Source organism: Myxozyma melibiosi, assembly GCF_037950935.1.
Source record: "Myxozyma melibiosi strain Phaff 52-87 chromosome Unknown BZA70scaffold_1, whole genome shotgun sequence".
Classification (NCBI taxonomy): domain Eukaryota; kingdom Fungi; phylum Ascomycota; class Lipomycetes; order Lipomycetales; family Lipomycetaceae; genus Myxozyma; species Myxozyma melibiosi.
Window position 1 is genome coordinate 3472900 of NW_027042915.1, and position 19793 is coordinate 3492692.

Consider the following 19793-nt stretch of genomic DNA (forward strand, 5'->3'; position numbering starts at 1 on the left):
ATAGAGAAGAGTAAGCCGAACAGGGGAATTATTCATTAAACTATTGCTCAGTTTTCACCTCGATTTACGTCATTTGACTTGCAATCTTCGACAACATCCACCCCGGACACCACACGTGCAAGAGAGAGAAAAGCAATGTCAGCTGCTGTGGTATGTTTTATTTGAGATTATTTGAGCGTTGCTTTATTGAGGATTACTTCAATCGCTTTCAATATCTGAGCTATGACGCTGGAAGGCAATAGTCGGCTAACGAATTTGATGCAGGATTCTTTGGCCGACAAGCTGTCGACCGTGACGATCACTCCCGGAATCGAGTTTGATCCCGATGTTTCCGAAATGTATGTTTGCCGTGTCCAAAAGACGATGAAAGATAGGGAGTTGGAAGCTGATGTATTCCGTGATTTAGTCTGCCGAAGGACGGTCAGGAGAACATCCTCATCACTTCTGCGCTTCCATACGTGAACAACGTTCCGCACTTGGGAAACATCATTGGCAGTGTTTTGAGTGCCGATGTATATTCTCGGTATGTGTTAAATTTGCAGAAAGCCCAGGTGATAGAGACGGACCGGCTAACTCAGTGGGACGGATTATAGCTACATGAAGGCGCGGGGTACGAACGCTCTTTTCGTTTGCGGCACTGACGAGTACGGTACTGCGACCGAGACCAAGGCTCTTGAGGAGGGTGTGTCTCCGAAGGAGTTGTGCGACAAGTACCACGTTCTTCACAAGGAGGTCTACGATTGGTTCAACATCAAGTTTGATAAGTTTGGCCGCACGACGACTGAGCTGCAGACCGAGTATGTATATCTCTGGTGTTTCGTGACCCTACGAAAGGGAATGCTAATGTAATGAATGATCAGGATTGCGCAAGAAATCTTTACAGATCTTTTCAACAACGGGTATCTGGAGGAGCAGTCGATGACTCAGCTGTTTTGCGAAAAACATCAAGGCTTCCTTGCCGACCGATTCGTCGAGGGTGTTTGCCCCCGCTGTGGATACGAAGACGCGCGGGGAGACCAGTGCGATGTGTGCGGCAACCTGCTGAATCCGTTTGAGCTGATCAACCCCCGCTGCAAGATTGACGGATCGGCGCCTGTGCCGCGGGACTCGAACCATATCTTTCTGTCGCTTGATAAGCTGCAGCCGGAGCTTGAGGCGTGGATCAGCAAGGCGTCTGAGGAGGGACATTGGTCGAAGAACGGCAAGATGATTACCGATTCCTGGGTTAAGGAGGGTTTGCGCCCGCGATGCATCACTCGTGATTTGAAGTGGGGAACGCCTGTGCCGCTTGAGACGTACAAGGACAAGGTGCTTTATGTTTGGTTTGACGCCTGTATCGGATACGTGAGTATCACGGCGAACTACACCAAGAATTGGCGCTTGTGGTGGAATCAGCCCGAGAAGGTGAAGCTGTACCAGTTCATGGGCAAGGACAATGTGCCGTTTCACACCGTCGTGTTCCCTTCGTCTGAGATTGGAACTCGGAAGGAGTGGCTGAAGCTGCACCATATATCGACTACAGAGTACCTGCAGTATGAAGGCGGCAAGTTTTCGAAATCGAGAAATGTGGGAGTGTTTGGCAACAACGCGAAGGAGACCGGCGTGCCGTCGGACGTGTTCCGCTACTACCTGTTGATGGCACGGCCCGAGACCGCGGACACAGTTTTCTCCTGGAGAGATTTCATTTTCCGCAACAACAGCGAGCTGCTGTCGAACATTGGAAACTTTGTGAACCGGATCGTCAAGTTTGTGAACGTCAAGTACGAGAGCACGATCCCGGAGTTTGATCCCTCTGCGATCGAGAACTACGAGTCTGGGTTTTTGGCGGACGTGAACCGGATTCTGAAGAACTACAACGAGACGCTGACGAACGTGCATCTCCGGTCTGGACTCGAGATTGCGCTGTCGCTGTCTGCTCGCGGCAACCTGTTTTTACAGGAGAACGGCATGAACAACACGCTTCTGGTTGAGAATCCTGCGCGCGCGAACGCGGTGGTTGGTGTTGGTTTGAATCTTGTGTACTTACTCTCGTCGGTTCTGTACCCGTACCTGCCGACGACGGCCGAGGGGATGGTGAAGCAGCTGAACGCGCCGCTGAGGAAGATTCCGGATGAGTTCTCGCTCGATTTGAAGGCGGGACATAAGATCGGAAAGGCGGCGTACTTGTTTTCGCGGATCGATCCCGATAAGGAGGAGGTTTGGCGGAAGCAGTTTGGCGGCGAGCAGAAGGTTGATGAGGAGGCTGAGCGTAAGAAGGCGGAGAAGCAGCGCAAGAAGGAGGAGAAGAAGCAGAAGAAGGCAGCCGAGAGAGCGGCTGGGAAGGCAGCAGCTGAGGCTGCCGCTGCCAGTGCCGATGCTGCTGGTGCCGAGGAGACGAAGACTACGTAGATAGTGTACATCTAAGAAGATTCTGAATTGCGAGTTGTATTTCTGCTTTATATTGCAGTTAACTTTGTCGGCTGGGAATATATATTAGGAACTGGTCACCAGTTGTCGGTATGAAATCCGAGAACCAAGAGGGACGGAGTTTATTTACTTTGCTAAATAGCAGTGTGATGATATATTATTGTTACAACACCTCTATGTAGAGAAACACCAAACGCTCATACAGAAATCATAAAACGCATTGGAACCCAACAAGAAGAAAAAACCCGGAGAAGAGTGATGAATGCCAAGCTAGCGCTTATTTCTATAGAATCGGACGATGGTTAGAAACAAACGGCATCTAAACCCGACAAAAACCAGCTTTGACATACCTTGTCGCCGCAGGTGCAGGTTCCGCACGAGCAGCCACTCTCGCAGGAGCAGCCGCCGGCCATGGCGTTGACGGGCGAGCGCTTGCTGCAGGTGCAGACGTCCTTGCAGTCGCATCCGCCGGCGCAGGTGCAGCCCTCGCCGCCCTTCATGTTGACGAGCGAGCGCTTAGTGCCGCAGGTGCAGGGAGAGCACGAGCATGATGATCCACAGGTGCAGCCAGACATTGTGATTGAGATTGGGATTGAGTTGGAGTGAAGTGGATTGAGGAAGTAGTTATAGAGAGAGAAGGATGCGGGTGAGGAAGGGAAGTGGTGAGATCTGGGCGCTTTTATAGGCGGGCGCTGCCAGCCGCCTGGGCCTCCGATAACACGCGGGGCGTTGACTCATGACGTCACCAGAATACTCGAGCGTATTCTGCCCTCGGTCACCAGTCCGTCGCGGCCTGGGCTGTGGAGGGCATTAATAGAGCAGAAGATGATGCTACGTGTTTATAGGTGGACTGTGTAGTAGATACGAACAATAATCTGATGTGTTGTAAAGTACAGAGTTATAAAAATACGTAGTGCCGGACCTTGGCCGGCAGCGTGGACGGCTCGAGAACAGATGTGATATCGTGACTCAGAGACACGCTAATCAATACAGCGGGAATATACATATAGAGACAAAGGGTGTTTACACTGCAGAATACACAAATAAGCTTACAGCAACGTCTCGCCCATCGCACATCTAACGACACTGCAGGCTGCCGCGATGGTCGCCTTCACAGAGAGCTCGTCGGCGCCGAGTGCGGGGTTGCATTCCATGATGTCCATGGCGACGAGGTTTCCAGTCTCGGCCAGCGCCTCGCAGATGTAGCAGGCCTCGCGCAGCGAAAGGCCGCCGCGGACGGGGGTTCCAGTCGCGGGCGCGTGCACGGGGTCGAGCGCGTCGATGTCGAGCGAGAGATGGATAGGCGACTTGCTGCCGGGGTTGACGCGCTCGAGGGCCATCTCGACGACCTTGCCGATGCCGTATTTGTCGACATGGTGCATTGAGTATGCGGCGATGCCGTTCTGCTTGAGGATCTCGCGCTCGCCGGGGTCGACGTCGCGGAGACCGATGTAGGCTAGTTTGTTTGCCTTGAGGTATGGCTTTACCCAGGCAAATTGCGGCGGGCAGGGATCAGCCAGACCCATGAGGAACGACACTGGGCAGCCGTGGATGTTGCCCGAGGGGGTCGACTGCGGGGTGTTGATATCAGCGTGCGCATCGATCCAGAGCAAGCAGGCGTCAGGGTGCTGAGAAAAGACACCAGAGACGGTGCCGATCGCAAGCGAATGGTCACCGCCGATGGTGAGCGGGAATGAGCCGGCACTGAGCGCGCTGGCGACGGTATCAGCTACTTTCTTGGTGGAGGTGCCGACGTAGAGAGGACGCTTGAGCTTGCCCTCGTCAGGATCGGAGGCAGGCTCGGAGAAGGAGAGCGACAGGGGCGGGCTGAGGGTCCAGTCCAGGGACGCGAGCTGCTCCTCGAGGCCGTGCTCGAGAACGTGATCTGGGCCGAGTTCGACGCCGCCACGAGCCTGGCCGCCTGTGATAAGTTAGCAAGGACTAGGCTAGAAATAAGAGGGAGAAGGAGAGAGGGTTAAGTACCTGAGAAGGGACAGCTGATAATCTGGACCTTTTTGTTTGGATGGTATTTGTAGGAAATCACTGGAGTATAGACGGTTAGTGACTGTGATATCGAGAATACAAGCAGAGAGAAGGGGCCGTACGATCGCTAGTCATTGTTGGATATATACACTAATAGAACAAGAATAGAAAGAAGAACAGGCAGTGTTTATAGAAGCTTGAAACAGAAAGACAAAGAGAGGACGAGGCCCAGATGAGATCGAAGGTGGTCAAAGTGAGAGGCTCCGAGCGCAAGCCGCCAGCAAAAGACAACGCCGACGCGACGCCACTTGCTCATTAGCGGCGGGCGCTGTGAGTTTAAATTTCTATTTTGGAGAGCTTAAGAGTGGGTTGCGCTTATGCTTTCCTTTAGGGATTGGGTATTATATTGATAAGTGAGATGAGACAGTGTGTGGGTCTTGGTTATAGAAGTGAGTAGCTGGAGGGTGAAAATAGCTGCTGTTATATAAGAAGACGGGACATATTGCTGAACATACCAAGAGGCTCAAGACTGGGTCAGCACTGGGCAAGACTACTGAACAACGTTAGCGACGTATGGAGCAACGACGAGCCCTGCCCAGCCTGAAGCTCAGTGACCAAATGGCCAGAGTTAAGTAAAGTTAGTGAGCCTTCGAGCTGTGAGTCAACTAAAGTTTAGTGACCAACCAGCTTATCTGCCAGCGAGGAGTCGCTGTGGAGAAGCCGCTACTGAGGCCTCTGATTGGCCGCCACTTCCAATCACAGCAGCCCGGTGTTTGACCTTTATTTTTCCTACAGTTTGGTGACTCTCTGGTCACTATTATTAATCCATAAGCAATTCTATTCTTGCTCAGGTTTATTATTGCGTCTCTTTTCTGATTATTTGCTTCTTTTCGTGGGCTGGATTACTTCTTTCCCTGCATCATCTTCCTGTTAAGCTGCGTGTGTGTAGGTGCCTGTCGCCACCTCCTTGCTACGAAGGCCGAAGATTCTGAACTGTCGTATTGCGCTTATCTCGTCGTGAGAATACTCGTGTTCTATTGTTCTTTGTAATATTTGTATAAACACAACTGTTTTTGTTGGTCTTTATTTGTCTTTTCTCTTTCTTCTTTTTCCATTCTCTCTCTTTTCTCTGCCTTCTCGCGATGGTCGTCAACACCTGGCATCAACCATCGTCGACCTTCTCCCTCGACTCAAAAGCCACCCGCAACACACCGGCCTACGTCCCTTTTTCTGGCGACAACGGTGGTCTCAAAGTACGGTTCATCCTTTTCCTATCTCTCTTTTCCTTCGTCTTCCTGTCTCTTTTACTTTGTTGTTCTATTTTTGTCAGCCGGTTCCGGCTGCTGCATCCAGTCCACCCTGCGTCGTGGCGCTGTCTCTGCACCGCCACGATTCTCGGCGGGTGCTGTCTGCTTTCGGATATCTGTTTACTTGCACCTTCTGTCCAGGTTATGAATACCTATTGCTAACTCCTCTTCACTCTTAGGTCTCCTACCACAACAACGAAGATGTCAGCCGATATCATTTCGTATGTCTCATCATTTCACTCTCCATATTATACCCAACACATACTAACATAAAAGTCAAGGGCACACGGCATCCAATGAAGCCCTTCCGGCTCATGCTCACAGACCACCTCGTGCTAGGTTACCACCTTCACGAGAAGATGGATTACTACAAAACCCGTCGCGCGACGGAAGAAGAAATCCTGCAGTTTCACTCGGAAGACTACATTGACTTCCTCCAGCGCGTCACGCCAGAAAATCGCTCAGAGTTTGAGTCCGTGTGGTCGAAATTCAATATCGGCGACGACTGTCCTATCTTTGACGGTATATATGACTACTGCAGCATCTACGCCGGCGGATCACTCGACGCGTCGCGGAAACTCATCTCGGGTCAGTCTGATATCGCAATCAACTGGTCTGGCGGACTGCATCACGCCAAAAAATTCGAGGCCTCAGGGTTTTGCTACGTCAACGATATCGTGCTCGGTATCCTCAACCTCCTGCGCTACCATCCCCGTGTGCTCTACATCGACATCGACCTTCACCACGGCGACGGCGTCCAAGAAGCTTTCTACTCCACCGACCGAGTCATGACTCTCTCGTTCCACAAATACAATGGCGAGTTTTTCCCCGGCACGGGAAATTTCGAGGAAATTGGCACCGGTCTGGGAACCCACCACTCGCTCAACGTGCCGCTCCGCGACGGCATCGACGACTTTTCCTACATCCAGCTGTTCCAGAGCATAGTCGAGCCTGTCATTTCGACATATCACCCGACCGCAGTCGTGCTGCAGTGCGGCGCCGACTCCCTGGGCTGCGACCGGCTCGGCTGCTTCAACCTCAACATCCGCGCCCACGGCGAATGCGTGCGGTTTGTCAAGTCGTTCGGATTGCCGATGATGGTCGTCGGCGGTGGAGGATACACGCCGCGCAATGTTTCGCGCGCATGGGCGTACGAGACATCGGTGCTGCTCAATGTCGAGCTCGACACACAGCTTCCGCAGGAGATCCCGTTTCTCAACTACTTTGGCCCCGACTACAGCCTACACCCAAATCTGGCGGGTAAGGTTGACAACCGCAACACGAAGAAATATCTCGACAACGTGAAGCACAGGGTGCTAGAGCAGCTGCGGTATCTGCAGGGCGCGCCGAGTGTGCAGATGCAGCTGCAGCCGCCTGATATAGAAGGGTTTCTGGAGGACGAGGAGGAGCGGTTAAAGGAGGAGCGCGAGCGGAAGCACGAGGCTGAGGTCAGGGCCGAGAAAGAGATGAAGGATCGCGCGCGGGTTGGGGAGTTGTACGCATAGCACTTAAAACTGTTGAGGGCATTTGGTTGTACATTATTAAGCAGTATTGGTATTTATCAAGTAGACGTACATTTATCTTCATTATCGAGTAGACGTACATTTCTTTGCGATAACGGGCACGATATCTCCCGAGAACCGATGATCTGCAATCTTCTGCGGTGGTTCCTCTTACGTCATAGCTCTTCCGGATTAAGTTCACTCGGTCCCCTCCTCATCGGATCTTGGGACAGCCTACTCCACTTTCCTCTCCTGGTGCACCATCCTCTTCGCCAGATCCCACACTCTCAAGAGAAAAACAAAACACAGAAAATACAGACAAAATGGCTCCTAATAAAGGCGTGGATCCCAGCGTTCCAGATCCTGGCGCGCTTCCCCTTGAAAAGGTCCCTGATCTTACAAAGTCGACGTTTTCCGAACAGGTCTCGCGACTCGCTATCACCCCGTATCCTGCCTGGGGATTTTCTGCCGCCTGTTCGTTTGCCCTCCCGCAGAAGTTGCTGATTTGTTGTTGAGAGTATATGTATCTGGGACCTGGGTTTGCTGACTACCAGTTTTTGTGTTGTAGTGTTCTCGACATTGCCGAGATCGTATCAGATCAAGACTTATCTGCCGCGCCCGCTTAGTTGCCTTGGGTTCGGATCAATTATCGGCTTTGCTGGTGCGCCCATTTCCTTCTTTCTACCTTTACGTATATTTCTTTGGATCTAATGATTTTGTATAACAGGCTACATGAGCTACGACAACGATCCGATAAACGGCGCCGGTGTCGCTTCAGGTACGTATGATCTCTTTCCCATCGGATGCAGCATCAGTCTCTAACTCTCTCTACGCTGTACAGCCTGGAGTATCCTCTACCTTCTCGCCAACGGCAGACGCGGCATCACTCAGTTCAAGCCGTGGCCCGCGGTCCTGAGTCTGTACGCGCTCGGAAACGCGGCGATGTATGGCCGTGAGTTCTTCTTTCCGGATGAGGGCATGCTCGCTTTATGATGTGCATTATTTGTAGTTTATTTCAACCACTAGTCTCTTGGATTAAAATATATTTTTTTAATTTTGAATATTGTAAGGACAGAGAAGAGGTGTTTGCCGTACTGCAAAAGCTTTGTAGCCAGCTTTGGGTATTTTCTTAGCCTTTGAAATGAGAGAGTATCAAACACCAACAAGGTATTAAACAGACATCTGAGAACCACAGAGGAATGAAAGACAACAGAAACGACAGTTGAAAAATTAGACAGCAGTCAGCGATCCAGGGTATAAGCAGAATACGACACAGGGTGTCTCAGTACTGGGACTCAGAACTCGCGCTCAGCAAAGGGCATTCGAGGAGTTGCAATAGGAGTAAAGTGCTCCAAACTCGTAGCAAGATTTACTCGGCCCTGTCCGGGAGAGCTTGACGACGAGACAGGCGACGAGACGGGCGGGTACCTCGCGAGCAGCATTTCAGGGGTCCAATCTAGAGGCGGTAAATGCATTGCCCGAGGCTCGAAGTCGCCACCCAGAGAGCGTCCGTCGTTGCTATCTAGAGGAGATTCAGGAGAGTGAAGGAGAAGGCGGTCGTCGTGGGTGTAACCGTATTCGTCTTCGTCGGCTCGGAAGGGCCAGTACTGTAGACGGATACAGCGAAAGCGCTTACACATTTCATTTTCGAGATCGCTCTCCGGGCCGTTGTCGTCATTATCGTTATCGTCGTCGTCGTCAAACGTGAGATCCGGAGGTGAGATATATGCAGAATCATCGCTGTTGCAAAGACTCGTATCGGCTTGTAGACATTCGTCTTGTTGCAGCACACACAGCTGATCTTCCTCTTCATCGTCAGACTCGTATTTCCGCTTTCTCGAGACGCTATAAGAAGCCTTTGCCTTATCCCTACTGATTGCACTTTCAAAAAGTGCAGTGATACACCGATCCTGGCCAGTAGCAGGGACGGCGCGGGGACGGGGTGGTTGTGGATCTCTGGGGTCCACGCCAAAGTACGGAACGGGACGAGCGGGCGAGGGCCCCGCCGGCGGAAAGAGAGTAGCGTTCGAGTGATTTGAGACCTGCATTTCAGCGCAGTAAACTATGCTCACAGGAGGATATCTAGTCTTAGTTCGTACCGGGTTTGGACGCAATCAGACAGGTTTGCAATGGATCTCAAGACGGAAGTGGGAATCGGGCCTTGGGAGTTTTGATTCTGACCGCTCTCTCAACGGTCGCGCCAAACTCAATTCTGAAATCCGCCGGACGGATGCTCGTTGATTCGATAGCTCGGGCACAGATTTGATGAGATTTAGTTTGCAACGTTGAGCGCTGGTTAGTCCGGATGCGGGTTTCTGATTGATTTGGGATAATTGATACGTGGTTGGAGGCATGGATGTAAGAAGAGAAAGACGCGTACGTCGCTGGCGTACGTCGCTGGCCTCCCCGGACAGCTCTATTAAACAGCTCTCTAAGCTAAATCATCACTATTCTGACTCTTCTGAGCAGTCAAAAGACCATCTACAAGTACCTCACAGCCGTCTCCATCTCTCCGATATCTGACAGGGCCGGCCGAGGGAAATGACATGATCTGAAGCACCGGTTTAAACAGGGCGGGCGGTGCAACGGCGACTTTCTGGTTTTGGGTAAAGGTCCACGTGACCTACACGTAGATGGGGTTGGGTGCTGCAGCACAGTTCTTGATATACGAAATATATATAAACCCACGTACATTCACCTATTCCGCACGATATCCTCTTTATCAGCGGTCGAATTGTATTCCTGTTTATTCTGTTTCTCTTCGTTCTTTGTCAAAATGAAGAACAGCCTCTGTCTGCGGCGCCCCACAAACCTAGCGCTCCTGCTGGCAGTAGTCAGCCTCGGCCTTGTCTTCTTCGTCGCGGATCTCGTCGTCGCGTCCTCGGACTCCGCCTCGGACTACTATGTCTCCTCTTTGCCTGGCGCACCGGATAACGTCCGGATGCCGCCCATGTACGCAGGGTATGTTATGCTCCAGTGGGATTTTTGTTAGCTGTAGTGGACGAGATCGGGTACTCTTGCCGCCTCATCCTTGCGCGCCATCCCTGTCTCCTTTACCGTTCACGACACGACTGCTAACCACTCCCGTCGCGATTTGCGCGTTCTTTTATGACAGACACATTGAGATCAACCCCGAACACCATGGCAACCTCTTTTTCTGGATGTTTGAGAACGAGCACATTGCCGACAAGCCACGAACCCTGATCTGGCTCAATGGTGGACCAGGCTGCTCGTCCATGGACGGCGCGATGATGGAGATCGGTCCGTTTAGAGTCGGCGACGGAGGAAAGTTACATGTGAACGAGGGCCGGTGGAATCAGTATACAAACGTTCTTTTCGTGGATAACCCGATTGGAACCGGGTTCAGCTTCGCGGACACAGATAGCTATCTGCATGAGCTCGATGAGGTATTTTTTCCCGCTATTGAAGATTGAGGTAGTATGTGGTTATACTGACGACTGTTTGATATAGATGGCGTCGGACTTTATGATCTTCATGGACAAGTTCTTTACAATCTTCCCGCAGTACCTGGCCGACGACCTCTACATCGCCGGCGAGTCCTACGCAGGCACGTACATCCCTTACATCGCCGACGCGATCCTGACTCGCAACCAAAACGAGTCCTCGACCGATACAAAGTACCCGCTCAAGGGAATCATGCTCGGCAACGGCTGGATCGATCCTGTTCGACAGTACCTTGCCTACGCGCCCTACGCGTACAAGAACGGGCTGATTACGGACGGCACACCGGAGGCGAAGCGTGTTGATGAGCAGGTGATGAAGTGTATGAACGAGCTCAACAAGGGAATCCACATCACAGTCACCATATGCGAGGAGATTCTGGATGTCATCCTCGAAGTCTCGCAAGATAAATCGCAGAGTGACAAAAAGACGTGCCACAACATGTACGATATCCGCAAGTTTGACACGTTCCCGGCTTGCGGCTCAAACTGGCCGGACGATCTCGTCTATGTGACGCCGTACCTGCGCCAGGACGACGTCAAGGCTGCATTGCACATCAGTGCAGAGAAGAAGACGGGATGGACCGAGTGCTCGGGAGGAGTCTCGCGGGCGTTCAAGGCGGAGAATTCCCGTCCGACTGTTGAGATGCTGCCGTCGATTCTGGAGCAAATCCCCGTGCTGATGTTCAACGGTGACCAGGATCTGATTTGCAATCATATCGGAAACGAGGATCTCATCGGCCAGATGGAATGGAACGGCGGCAAGGGATTCGAGGAAGCTCCGGGGGGAGCTTGGGCTCCCAGAGAGACTTGGGCGTACGACGGCGTCGCTGCAGGAGTATACCAGGAAGCTAGAAATTTGACCTACGTACTTGTCTACAATGCCTCGCACATGGTTCCTATCGACCAATCGCTCCAGGCGCTGGATATGATGCACAGATTTGTTGGTCTCGATTATAAGTACACCGGTGAGGAGTCTAAGGGAGTAATCGGCGAAGGTAACTCGACAACCCACCGTGAGGATGACGACGATGATGATGATGATGATGACGATGACGATGACGACGACGACGACGACGACGACGATAAGATCAAAGACGCGACTCGCAAGGCGTATTTCCGCGCCGGCGAGCTCGCCCTCGTGATCGTCTCGCTTGCCGCGCTCGGCTTCCTCAGCTTTGTCGTCTACCAGCGACGGTTAGCAGCCAAGCGCGGCTACCGGACTGTTGGGTTCGCAAACAAGGACACGATGATCAGGTTGGAAGACGGAGCTGCGGCGCGAGGAGGCGCGGCGCTGGGTTCGCGGCGGTCGGATAATACGCGGAACCCGTATGACGACGACGACGATGCGGAGCTACGCAACACCGAGCTCGATGAGTTGGTGGTCGAGTCGCCTGTGGTGACGTCGGACGAGATCGAGCGGCGCCTGATATATGATGCGAACGGGGATATGGTCCAGAACCCGTACTCTGACGACGAGAGTGTTGCCGGCGACGAAGCCGGGGACGGCAACGCCGGAAGACGAAGCGATGTATCAGAGTCGGACCTGGGACGACGGCAAAGTAGAGAGATCTAAGCACTTCTAGCGAGTACTTTTATTAATTTACAGAGCATTTGCCGTTCAGTCTCACGGATTGGGAAAAATCACAAAACACATTACTACGGGTTAAACTATCGATATGCTTGTTTCTGACGACTGGGACAGCACACGGACAGGCGCATTTTCTTCACAGCTGTTAAAAGGAGAAGAGGGTCGGGAATAGGGGGGTTTACATGGCACAGGCTCATCTTTTATTATCTCTTTCTGTGATAAAATTGTATAATCTGAAATTCTACTTCATCACCAAGGATCGTAGCATGAACAAGGGTCCAACAGTTCCTCGTCAGGCTCTGGTCACGTGTATTGTAGAATTACCCACGTAAGCTGACAGAGGCGCAGTATGTCCCAACGGAGTGCACCACCCAGAATAGTAGAATATGGCTAAACACAGTGCAAACCACTAAACTGGGTCTACATCCTCGGAGCCATCTCGTTGGCTCAAATTTATTTAGTCGTCGACACGCTGTCGTCTCAATCTGCCTCGTTATCCGTCCAACTCCTGCCTCCAGCGCACACGCAGCTGCCGTCTCCCCGAGAGAGAGTAGCGCTTCAGCAAACAAGAGAACACAGTTCACCGTCTTCTTCGTCTTCTGTTTACTTTTCTCTCTTGTTTCCCTCGCAATCATGTCGGCCGTGATTCGTTGAACGCAGGTCCTTTCGCGTCTCCGTTTTTTTTTCCTTTCTCCCGACCCCCTTCTCCATCCCCATCCACCCTTCCTACTTCTCGCTGGGTCCATCCATCGTGAGATTCTATCTATCTTTTGCCGAACAGTTCTTGCAATCCAGCAAGTGAGAGCGAGAGCAGGGAAGCAAGTGTCATCACTCAACGTACAAAGCTCCCGTTGCTTCCGAATAGAGTTCAAGAAGCTCTAGAATTCCGCAGCAGAGGTTGGTGGTGGTCATGACGACTGCTGCCGCGTTTTACAACTATCAATCGACAGCCGAGATATCGACTACGAGTGCGACGACGTCGTCGATGACGAGACGAAGCACGACCGCGGACGAGAGCATGACGGCGGTGGCGGCCGCGGCTGCTACGGTCACGAGAGGTGGTGGTAATGAGGACAAGATGATGTCGGATGATTTCAGCAACCAGAAGAAGAAAAAGAGGCGGAATGTTTTGGGCTGCGGCGTCGAAGAGGTCGAAGATGCGGATGAAGAGTATGAGGAAGAGTATGACGATATCGACGTGGGCGTGTTTGAGTGCGAATTGCCTGAAGAGGAAGTGCCAGCAATTCCCGTACCAGTCGCTGCGCGTAAGTAGCCACGCTGCTCCGTTTCTACAGAAACCAATTCATTCTCGGATTCTAATCTCGACTTGGCATTATAGCATTGACAGAAGCATTGACAAAGACAGTGTCGGCTCCGGGCACGGTTTCCGGGTACGCTGTTCCCGAGAACTTCTCGATGGTTGCGCCTGGGATCTACAGGAGCTCGTTCCCGCAAGCGGAGAACTTTGAGTATCTCAAGAAGAAGAATTTCAAGAGCATCCTCGTGCTTGTGCCGGAGCCGTATCCGGAGCACAACAAGCGATTCCTGAAGGAAAACAACATTCAATTCTTCCAGGTTGGTTTGTCGCAAAACAAGGAGCCGTTCGCGAACGTGTCGAGCGAGGCCATCACGACCGCGCTCAAGATCGCAATCAACCCGGCTAATCACCCGTTACTCATCCATTGTAACGGCGGCAAGCACCGGACCGGGTGCTTGGTGGGCTGTATCCGCAAGCTGCAGGATTGGTCGTTGACTATGATTTTCGATGAGTATCGTCGATTCGCGCACCCAAAAGTCCGACCGCTCGATCAGCAGTTCATCGAGCTCTACGACGAGCGCGAGGTAGTACTTTTGGGACGAGTGTACAAGTGGTTGCCGATCAGGTGGGATAAGTCCATGACTCATTCGCGGCCGTCCCACTCTAGCGGCGCAAAGGCTGGCTCTGGTGTCGCGGCCGGTAGGGATCAGAGAGCACCGCAGGCTTCGGTGGCTTCTCTTCACACCCCTCTCGTACCTAAACATCATCAGTCCCAGTACCACAGCCTACACCAGCATCAGTCGCAGCCGCTACTGTCCTACGCCACTTCCTCGCGTAACTACAGGGTTCACTCGGGCGAGCACAACTCTGCTGCTTTCTCAAACAACGCAGGCACTCTTCTACCGGCGGCCGCAATGAACGCAACCACCGAGCCCGCTCAGTCTTCGTCGTCGACATCGCCCCCTTCACCCCCCGAAGCCGGAGGCGAGATGAGTGAAAAGCTGCTGATGTCGGCCGTTTCGGTCGCGCCGTTTGCGTGATTTCTCTTGTCTGCGCAGATGTAGCAGGAGGGTCTTTCATTAGTGTATCTCATTGTTTCTTTTTCTTTTTTGTGATTTCAAATGTTTGTTCTTTCTGGAGGAGTTTTCGGAGTGATTATTTATCAGTTCTCTCGTTCGTACTTTTATCGTCTACATTCTTCTCTTCTCACTGTATATTCATATTTATAAAAAACTACTCATTCTCTTACTTTGTGTATGTTTTGCTTTTCTTTTTCTTTTCATTGTATGTAAATGTTCCGCGACGACGAGAATATATATGGAAAAACCAATAGGTACCTACCTTATTTCTCAATTGACAGTGATGATCTACAGTACGCAATGGCCGGATCAGAGTATGTAGAAGGCTGATTGCTATTATTACACATCCGATTTGAAAACAAGAAGCTAGTAGATAACAGATAGAAAGAATTTACAAAAGAGTATGAAAAGGGAAATAGAAAGGAAGCTAATAGAGTACAAAAAAAAAAGAACCAAGAAAATAATAATAGAAACCCCGGCAAACATTGAACCCCGTGCATAAAACAAGCAGTATATTAGTGTTGAAAGAAAAAGAACCAGGTTTGTGCATATTACAGTATCACGATTTAAAAGAACAAAGTAAATATGTTCCATCGACTATCACCACTTATCCATATTCGTAGCGACAAAAGATTACTTCAAACCCACGGCCGCACTGCGTCTCGTAGATCGTCGTTCCATGCCGCTATCGGCTGTATTATCGCTCTGCGACGACGACGCGGCTTTGGATGATGACGATCGCGTCGCGCTTTTCGGAGTCGTCACCGATCTTGTTGTAGCGCCGGTGTTGTTGTTACTGTTGTTGTTGTTGGAGGAAGAAGAAGAGGTGGTGGTGGGGGTATTGGTTGCAGAGTTCGCAACGGCTGAGCGTGAGCTTCGAGTGCCGTAGCCGCTGGTTCTTCGATCGGGTGTAGACGATGCCGAAGCAGTCTGTTTCGCCCGCGTAGACGACGCAGGCGTGTCATCCAACCCAGCCGCAGACCGACGCGTGACCCTCCGGTCGGGAACAGGAGGAGGAGACGGCGATCTCGACGGCGACGGCGACGGCGACGGAGACGCTGCTCGTCTTGCTGAAGACGACGACGGCGCCGAGTGCCGTTTCTTGGCCTGCTTGCGCGTGACCATCACTGGCGCGGGACTGCTCGCTCTGCTCTCGGTGTCGGTGTTTGCAAAATCTGTATCTGCGAGCTGGCGCTTACGCGTCTGCGACGATTCGGCTGCGGCCGCGGTCCGTCTTGTTTCTCGTCCGTTAGAGCTCGCCGTCGTCGTCGTCGCTACAGCAATGGTATCCGCTGGTGCGGGCGAGCTTTCGGCCGACGACGTGACGCGGACGTTGGCCAAGTGCGCTGCAGAGAATCCAGCAGGTGGTGGCTGCGGCGATGCTTTAGCGCTCGTAGTCACCGACGCAGCCGCCGAGGCCGGCGACGCGAAGTTTTGCGATTTCTGCGACAACAGGTCGCCGCCGGACTTTTTATATCCGGACTCGTAGTGCGACTTGCCCAAGAGCGCGGACGCGGCCGTGTTGCGCCAGCTCAGGAACCGGAAGTCGCGCGCGATATGGCCTGCTTCCACTTGAGCGATTGCGCGCTTCCGTTGCCGCGACGAGCGACGGAGGCTGTTGACTACTTCCTCCTCTTCGTCGTCGTCACCGTCTTCTTGCTGCCTGATCACCGGTTTTTCGTCCTCGACGTCGGTATCGTCGTCACCTGCGCGGGACTGTGCTCGTGAATCCGCGACCACTGATCCATCGCGCTCCTTCTCATTGTCGAGTCCAAGATATTTTCGCCTAGCTACCATGGGCGCCTCGACTCTTGTCCGCCGCAAATCGAGGTCTTTCCGCAGCCGTGGCTCGCGAGTACCTTTAGTTCCCAGCCAATGCAGGAGTTCGCCAATATCCTCAGGGTCGTCATAATATCCCCATTCGTTCGTCTCATTCAGCTGCGACTCGCGGTCGTCGACCTCCATATCTTTGCGTTCGGCAAGCGTGATCTCTCCATATGCGGCCTTGCCGTCTTTCACAAACACCTCGAGATCTTCTTCAGATGGACCTTGCACCCACAGTCGACCCATTAGGTATTGATGACGGCCGAGATCGGTCGGCAGTCCGTTGCCTTCAAGCCACCAATAACGGTTATAAAACCGGTCGCGACCGAGAACCCTGAAACGTTGGCAATCCAGCATACGAAGCTCAATCTCTGCGCTCTTGAGAGCAAGAATGCATCTTTGTATTCCTTTTTGAGCGTTCTCGATCGTCTGCATGACTTTCTTAAACGCCGAGCTTGTCCGTAGCAGCCGCGACTCGGCTTCTTCGCGCCAGGCTTTGCGGGCCTCTTCTAGTCGCTGCTGCTCAGTCTGCTCGCCATCGTCCGTGCTCTCAGGCATCGGTAGCGTTTCAGGTTCCGGAGGCATCAGCTCCCGTCTTTCCTCCTCTGCAACACGGATCTGCTCCTGCAAAGCTTTATGCTCTTTGTGCGTCTCGAGTCGCTCGCGACGAATTCGGGTACTCTCGTCCATGCAAAACTCTATACGTTCGCGAATCGGAGCCGAGTCACCCACGAGTTCGATCAAGATATCTAGAATCCGCAGCTTTTGCACGGGCGACAGTCTCGCGAAACGGGATCGGAGCGCGTCAACTGAGGCTTGCTCGTTCACGGGGAGACAAGTGTCGATGATTTCGTGACAGAAATCGGTCCATTTGCTGACATAGGCGACTTCCTTGAGCAGGTTTAGAATTATTAGCTCCATTCCACCGGAGATGAAAAGACGGCGGCGAAGACGCTCTTTCCAGGATCCATCGCGCCACTTGGAAAGAGAGTTGAGGATCCTGATTGATTCGGAGTCGTCCTCATCCTCGTCATCTTCGTCATCCTCGTCTTCGTCTTCATCCGCATTGCTGTCTTGCGTGTCTTTTTTCGCATCATCTTCCTTTCCGTTTTGGTTTGCCCGACTCGATCTTGTTGGCATTGCACGCGGCTTTTGCTCCTCGTCATCCGCTGTGGGTTCTTCTGACTTGACCTCGCTCACTTTCTCATGAGATGAGGTGCGATCAGCTTTCTCGGACTCTGAAAAATCAACCGGAAGATCGATAGCAAACTCCGAGCTGTCGTTACTTACGACCAGCTTCAATAAAGCACAATTCAGCTCGACGAAAAGCTCACAAGGAAGATCATGGGAGGTGTACTGGAGCGCACAGATGTACTCGTCGAAAGTAAACAGACTGAGCACAAGCGTTTCGTGAAAGACGTTGAAAAAAGACCAGGTCTGAAGTAAGACGCCGATCCACTCCATAGGCACGGCGCGTTCGATCTTTAGCTTTGGCCGCTGAGAAGGCGGGTCAGTCATTGGAATCAGATCGAGATCTTCGGTCGACGGCGGCCGTTTAAGCAATTCCCGTTCACGTTTCTCGCGCTCGCGTTGCTCTTCACGTTCCCTTCGCGCCTGCTCTTTCTGATCTTCTTTCTCTCGCGAGATCTTTGCTCGCTCGGCAAGCTGCAGCATCCGGCGTTTCTCTTTGAGTTTTTTGGCCTGCGTCGCGGCCAGCTCGGCTTCGGATAGTCCATTTTTGCGTTGCAGATGAGGCGGGATGTTTGTATCGATTCTGTATTTCTTTGCATATTTCGCTTTGACAAGCCACGGGGCGCCGGACCAGGGCTCGCGGGAGAGCGAGTTCTTCATGAACGTTCGGAGCATGCTTTTCGAAAAGCGTTTGCGGTCGCGGGTCAGTTGGAGGCCGTCGACGACGTCTTCTTGGCCTTCGCGTCCGTGACCGATCATTTCGACGCGGTATTTGGCATACGCGGGCCGGATTTCGCCGTCGGGCATCTGGATGGCATTGAACTGGGCCTTTTCGCGGATGACGACTTCGAGCTTGTCGTTTTTGATCAAGGCAAAAGCGTATTCACCAGGGTAGAAGTCAGACTTGAAGGCGTCGTAGACTTCGTCGACGAGGTGGTCGAGACGGGAGGTAGTGCTGAATTGCAGACGACGAAGAACGGGTTCTTTGAGGGATTCGGGAAAGGCTTCGTCGACTTCGCGGGCTTCGTTTGTTTCGGATTCGAGAGCCTCCCAGTAGGAGAGGTTTGAGTGGCCGGAGATTTCGCAGACGAAGCGGTGCTAGTGACAAGGCGAGGTTAGTGGGAGGGGATCAGGAGCAGAGTGTGAAGACAAGAGGGTGGTATGTACTTGATTGTAGAAATCCATGCGTTTGAGGTAGTCATCGTACTCGAGGAAGAATTCGCCGGTGGTTTGGATGTACCAGACATCGGGGTTGGATTCGGGGTCGACGTCGGGCGGGGGCAGGGCCTGGACGACCTTGCGTTTGTAGAGGACCTAGAGGGAGAAAGAGGAAATAGTTAGAGAGTGAATAGAGAAGAGATGAGAGCGAGGATGATCTGGAAGGCGGAGGAGGTGTGCGGGAGGCGGTGGGGACGGGATGGGTTGGGCAGGCTGAGAGAAGGGTGGGAGGGAGCAGAGGGTGTTTGCGGAGCGAGCGGATGGGGCGAGAGAGGGCGATGGTGTATTTGGGATGGGCGATGACGAGGGCAGACTTACCATGCAGAACAGCGGCCGCGTAGAGCGGGGGAAGAGGAGGAGGTGGTGGTGGCTGCTGTGGTTGTGATTGAGGTGGGAGCGGGGAGGCGGGCCGGGGGGAGGAGGGAGGCCTGTTTGTGAGGGAAGCGGAGGAGGAGGGAGGAGTAGGAGGATGGAGGAGGGATGGCTGGCGATTAGATAGCAGCGCGCGGAGGGGAGGTTTGAGGCGGGTGGGTGGATATGAGAGCAGGAAGGAGAAGGATAAGAAGGCGGCAAACAAAACAAACAAACACAAGCAGCGAGGACGAGGACGAGGAAGAAGAAGAAGCGGCAGCGGAAGAGAAAACAGTGACGGGAGCCGGACGAGGACTTCAACTCAAACAACGCGGGCGAGGCGAAAGTCTGTCGTCGAAAAGCCGCCGCGCGCCAAAACTTTATTTTTTTATTCTGGATCCCCGGCCATCGTCTGCCTCTCTTTGTTTGTTGTGTGGATAGTGTTTGTTTCTGCTTTTGATGTTCTTTATTCTAGTCTTGCTGCTTTATTCTTGCTATCTGTATTCCTATTCTCATCTCTCTGCTCTTTGCTTCTCCTCCACTTCCTCCTCTCCACCCTCCCAAGCCCCCCTGGTCACGTGAACTCCCTCGGCCAGTGCGGCTCACTTCCAGCCCTCGCGCT

The 19793-nt window shown here is 52.6% G+C and overlaps 8 protein-coding genes across 8 annotated transcripts; 5 read left to right on the top strand and 3 right to left on the bottom strand.

Annotated features, from left to right (window-relative positions):
- Positions 1-222: 222 nt before the first annotated feature.
- On the top strand, positions 223-2388 carry BZA70DRAFT_298580 (putative methionyl-tRNA synthetase; the record flags this gene model as incomplete). Its single annotated transcript, XM_064914612.1, has 4 exons — positions 223-338; positions 407-523; positions 594-797; positions 861-2388. The coding sequence occupies 4 exons, from the start codon at positions 223-225 to the stop codon at positions 2386-2388; spliced, it is 1965 nt and encodes a 654-aa protein (XP_064771464.1).
- Positions 2389-3455: 1067 nt separating this feature from the next.
- Positions 3456-4524, bottom strand: BZA70DRAFT_287736 (uncharacterized protein; the record flags this gene model as incomplete). The annotated part of the gene is made up of 3 exons (XM_064913980.1): positions 3456-4327; positions 4390-4449; positions 4512-4524. 3 exons carry the CDS (start codon positions 4522-4524, stop codon positions 3456-3458), a joined length of 945 nt encoding a protein of 314 aa, XP_064771465.1.
- Positions 4525-5131: 607 nt separating this feature from the next.
- BZA70DRAFT_273718 (histone deacetylase phd1) lies at positions 5132-7397 on the top strand. Its single transcript, XM_064911873.1, has 3 exons — positions 5132-5642; positions 5876-5917; positions 5978-7397. The coding sequence occupies exons 1-3, from the start codon at positions 5532-5534 to the stop codon at positions 7199-7201; spliced, it is 1377 nt and encodes a 458-aa protein (XP_064771466.1). The 5' UTR covers positions 5132-5531; the 3' UTR covers positions 7202-7397.
- BZA70DRAFT_273720 (loss of respiratory capacity protein 2) lies at positions 7398-8265 on the top strand. Its single transcript, XM_064911874.1, has 4 exons — positions 7398-7672; positions 7767-7859; positions 7926-7976; positions 8040-8265. Exons 1-4 carry the CDS (start codon positions 7522-7524, stop codon positions 8189-8191), a joined length of 447 nt encoding a protein of 148 aa, XP_064771467.1. The 5' UTR covers positions 7398-7521; the 3' UTR covers positions 8192-8265.
- Positions 8266-9379, bottom strand: BZA70DRAFT_273724 (uncharacterized protein). Its single transcript, XM_064911875.1, has one exon. It carries the CDS (start codon positions 9244-9246, stop codon positions 8494-8496), a length of 753 nt encoding a protein of 250 aa, XP_064771468.1. The 5' UTR covers positions 9247-9379; the 3' UTR covers positions 8266-8493.
- Positions 9380-9839: 460 nt separating this feature from the next.
- BZA70DRAFT_273727 (pheromone-processing carboxypeptidase kex1) lies at positions 9840-12515 on the top strand. Its single transcript, XM_064911876.1, has 3 exons — positions 9840-10159; positions 10314-10605; positions 10670-12515. The coding sequence occupies exons 1-3, from the start codon at positions 9975-9977 to the stop codon at positions 12233-12235; spliced, it is 2043 nt and encodes a 680-aa protein (XP_064771469.1). The 5' UTR covers positions 9840-9974; the 3' UTR covers positions 12236-12515.
- A 233-nt stretch (positions 12516-12748) lies between these two features.
- On the top strand, positions 12749-14896 carry BZA70DRAFT_273729 (tyrosine phosphatase family-domain-containing protein). Its single transcript, XM_064911877.1, has 2 exons — positions 12749-13515; positions 13590-14896. The coding sequence occupies exons 1-2, from the start codon at positions 13161-13163 to the stop codon at positions 14546-14548; spliced, it is 1314 nt and encodes a 437-aa protein (XP_064771470.1). The 5' UTR covers positions 12749-13160; the 3' UTR covers positions 14549-14896.
- Positions 14897-15220: 324 nt separating this feature from the next.
- Positions 15221-19141, bottom strand: BZA70DRAFT_265712 (uncharacterized protein; the record flags this gene model as incomplete). The annotated part of the gene is made up of 3 exons (XM_064910981.1): positions 15221-18700; positions 18770-18916; positions 19139-19141. 3 exons carry the CDS (start codon positions 19139-19141, stop codon positions 15221-15223), a joined length of 3630 nt encoding a protein of 1209 aa, XP_064771471.1.
- Between the last annotated feature and the right edge of the window lie 652 nt (positions 19142-19793).

What these genes read in the sequence shown, in the direction of transcription:
- BZA70DRAFT_273718 (XM_064911873.1), top strand. Translation starts at nt 5,532, where the DNA reads ATGGTCGTCAACACCTGGCATCAACCATCGTCGACCTTCTCCCTCGAC. An exon ending in GCGACAACGGTGGTCTCAAA is followed by an intron (nt 5,643 to 5,875) that starts GTACGGTTCATC and finishes CTTCACTCTTAG; the next exon opens with GTCTCCTACCACAACAACGA. An exon ending in ATGTCAGCCGATATCATTTC is followed by an intron (nt 5,918 to 5,977) that starts GTATGTCTCATC and finishes ATAAAAGTCAAG; the next exon opens with GGCACACGGCATCCAATGAA.
- BZA70DRAFT_273720 (XM_064911874.1), top strand. Translation starts at nt 7,522, where the DNA reads ATGGCTCCTAATAAAGGCGTGGATCCCAGCGTTCCAGATCCTGGCGCG. An exon ending in ATCAATTATCGGCTTTGCTG is followed by an intron (nt 7,860 to 7,925) that starts GTGCGCCCATTT and finishes TTTGTATAACAG; the next exon opens with GCTACATGAGCTACGACAAC. An exon ending in CGGCGCCGGTGTCGCTTCAG is followed by an intron (nt 7,977 to 8,039) that starts GTACGTATGATC and finishes TACGCTGTACAG; the next exon opens with CCTGGAGTATCCTCTACCTT.
- BZA70DRAFT_273724 (XM_064911875.1), bottom strand. Translation starts at nt 9,246, where the DNA reads ATGCAGGTCTCAAATCACTCGAACGCTACTCTCTTTCCGCCGGCGGGG.
- BZA70DRAFT_273727 (XM_064911876.1), top strand. Translation starts at nt 9,975, where the DNA reads ATGAAGAACAGCCTCTGTCTGCGGCGCCCCACAAACCTAGCGCTCCTG. An exon ending in ATGCCGCCCATGTACGCAGG is followed by an intron (nt 10,160 to 10,313) that starts GTATGTTATGCT and finishes CTTTTATGACAG; the next exon opens with ACACATTGAGATCAACCCCG. An exon ending in ATCTGCATGAGCTCGATGAG is followed by an intron (nt 10,606 to 10,669) that starts GTATTTTTTCCC and finishes TGTTTGATATAG; the next exon opens with ATGGCGTCGGACTTTATGAT.
- BZA70DRAFT_273729 (XM_064911877.1), top strand. Translation starts at nt 13,161, where the DNA reads ATGACGACTGCTGCCGCGTTTTACAACTATCAATCGACAGCCGAGATA. An exon ending in TCCCGTACCAGTCGCTGCGC is followed by an intron (nt 13,516 to 13,589) that starts GTAAGTAGCCAC and finishes TTGGCATTATAG; the next exon opens with CATTGACAGAAGCATTGACA.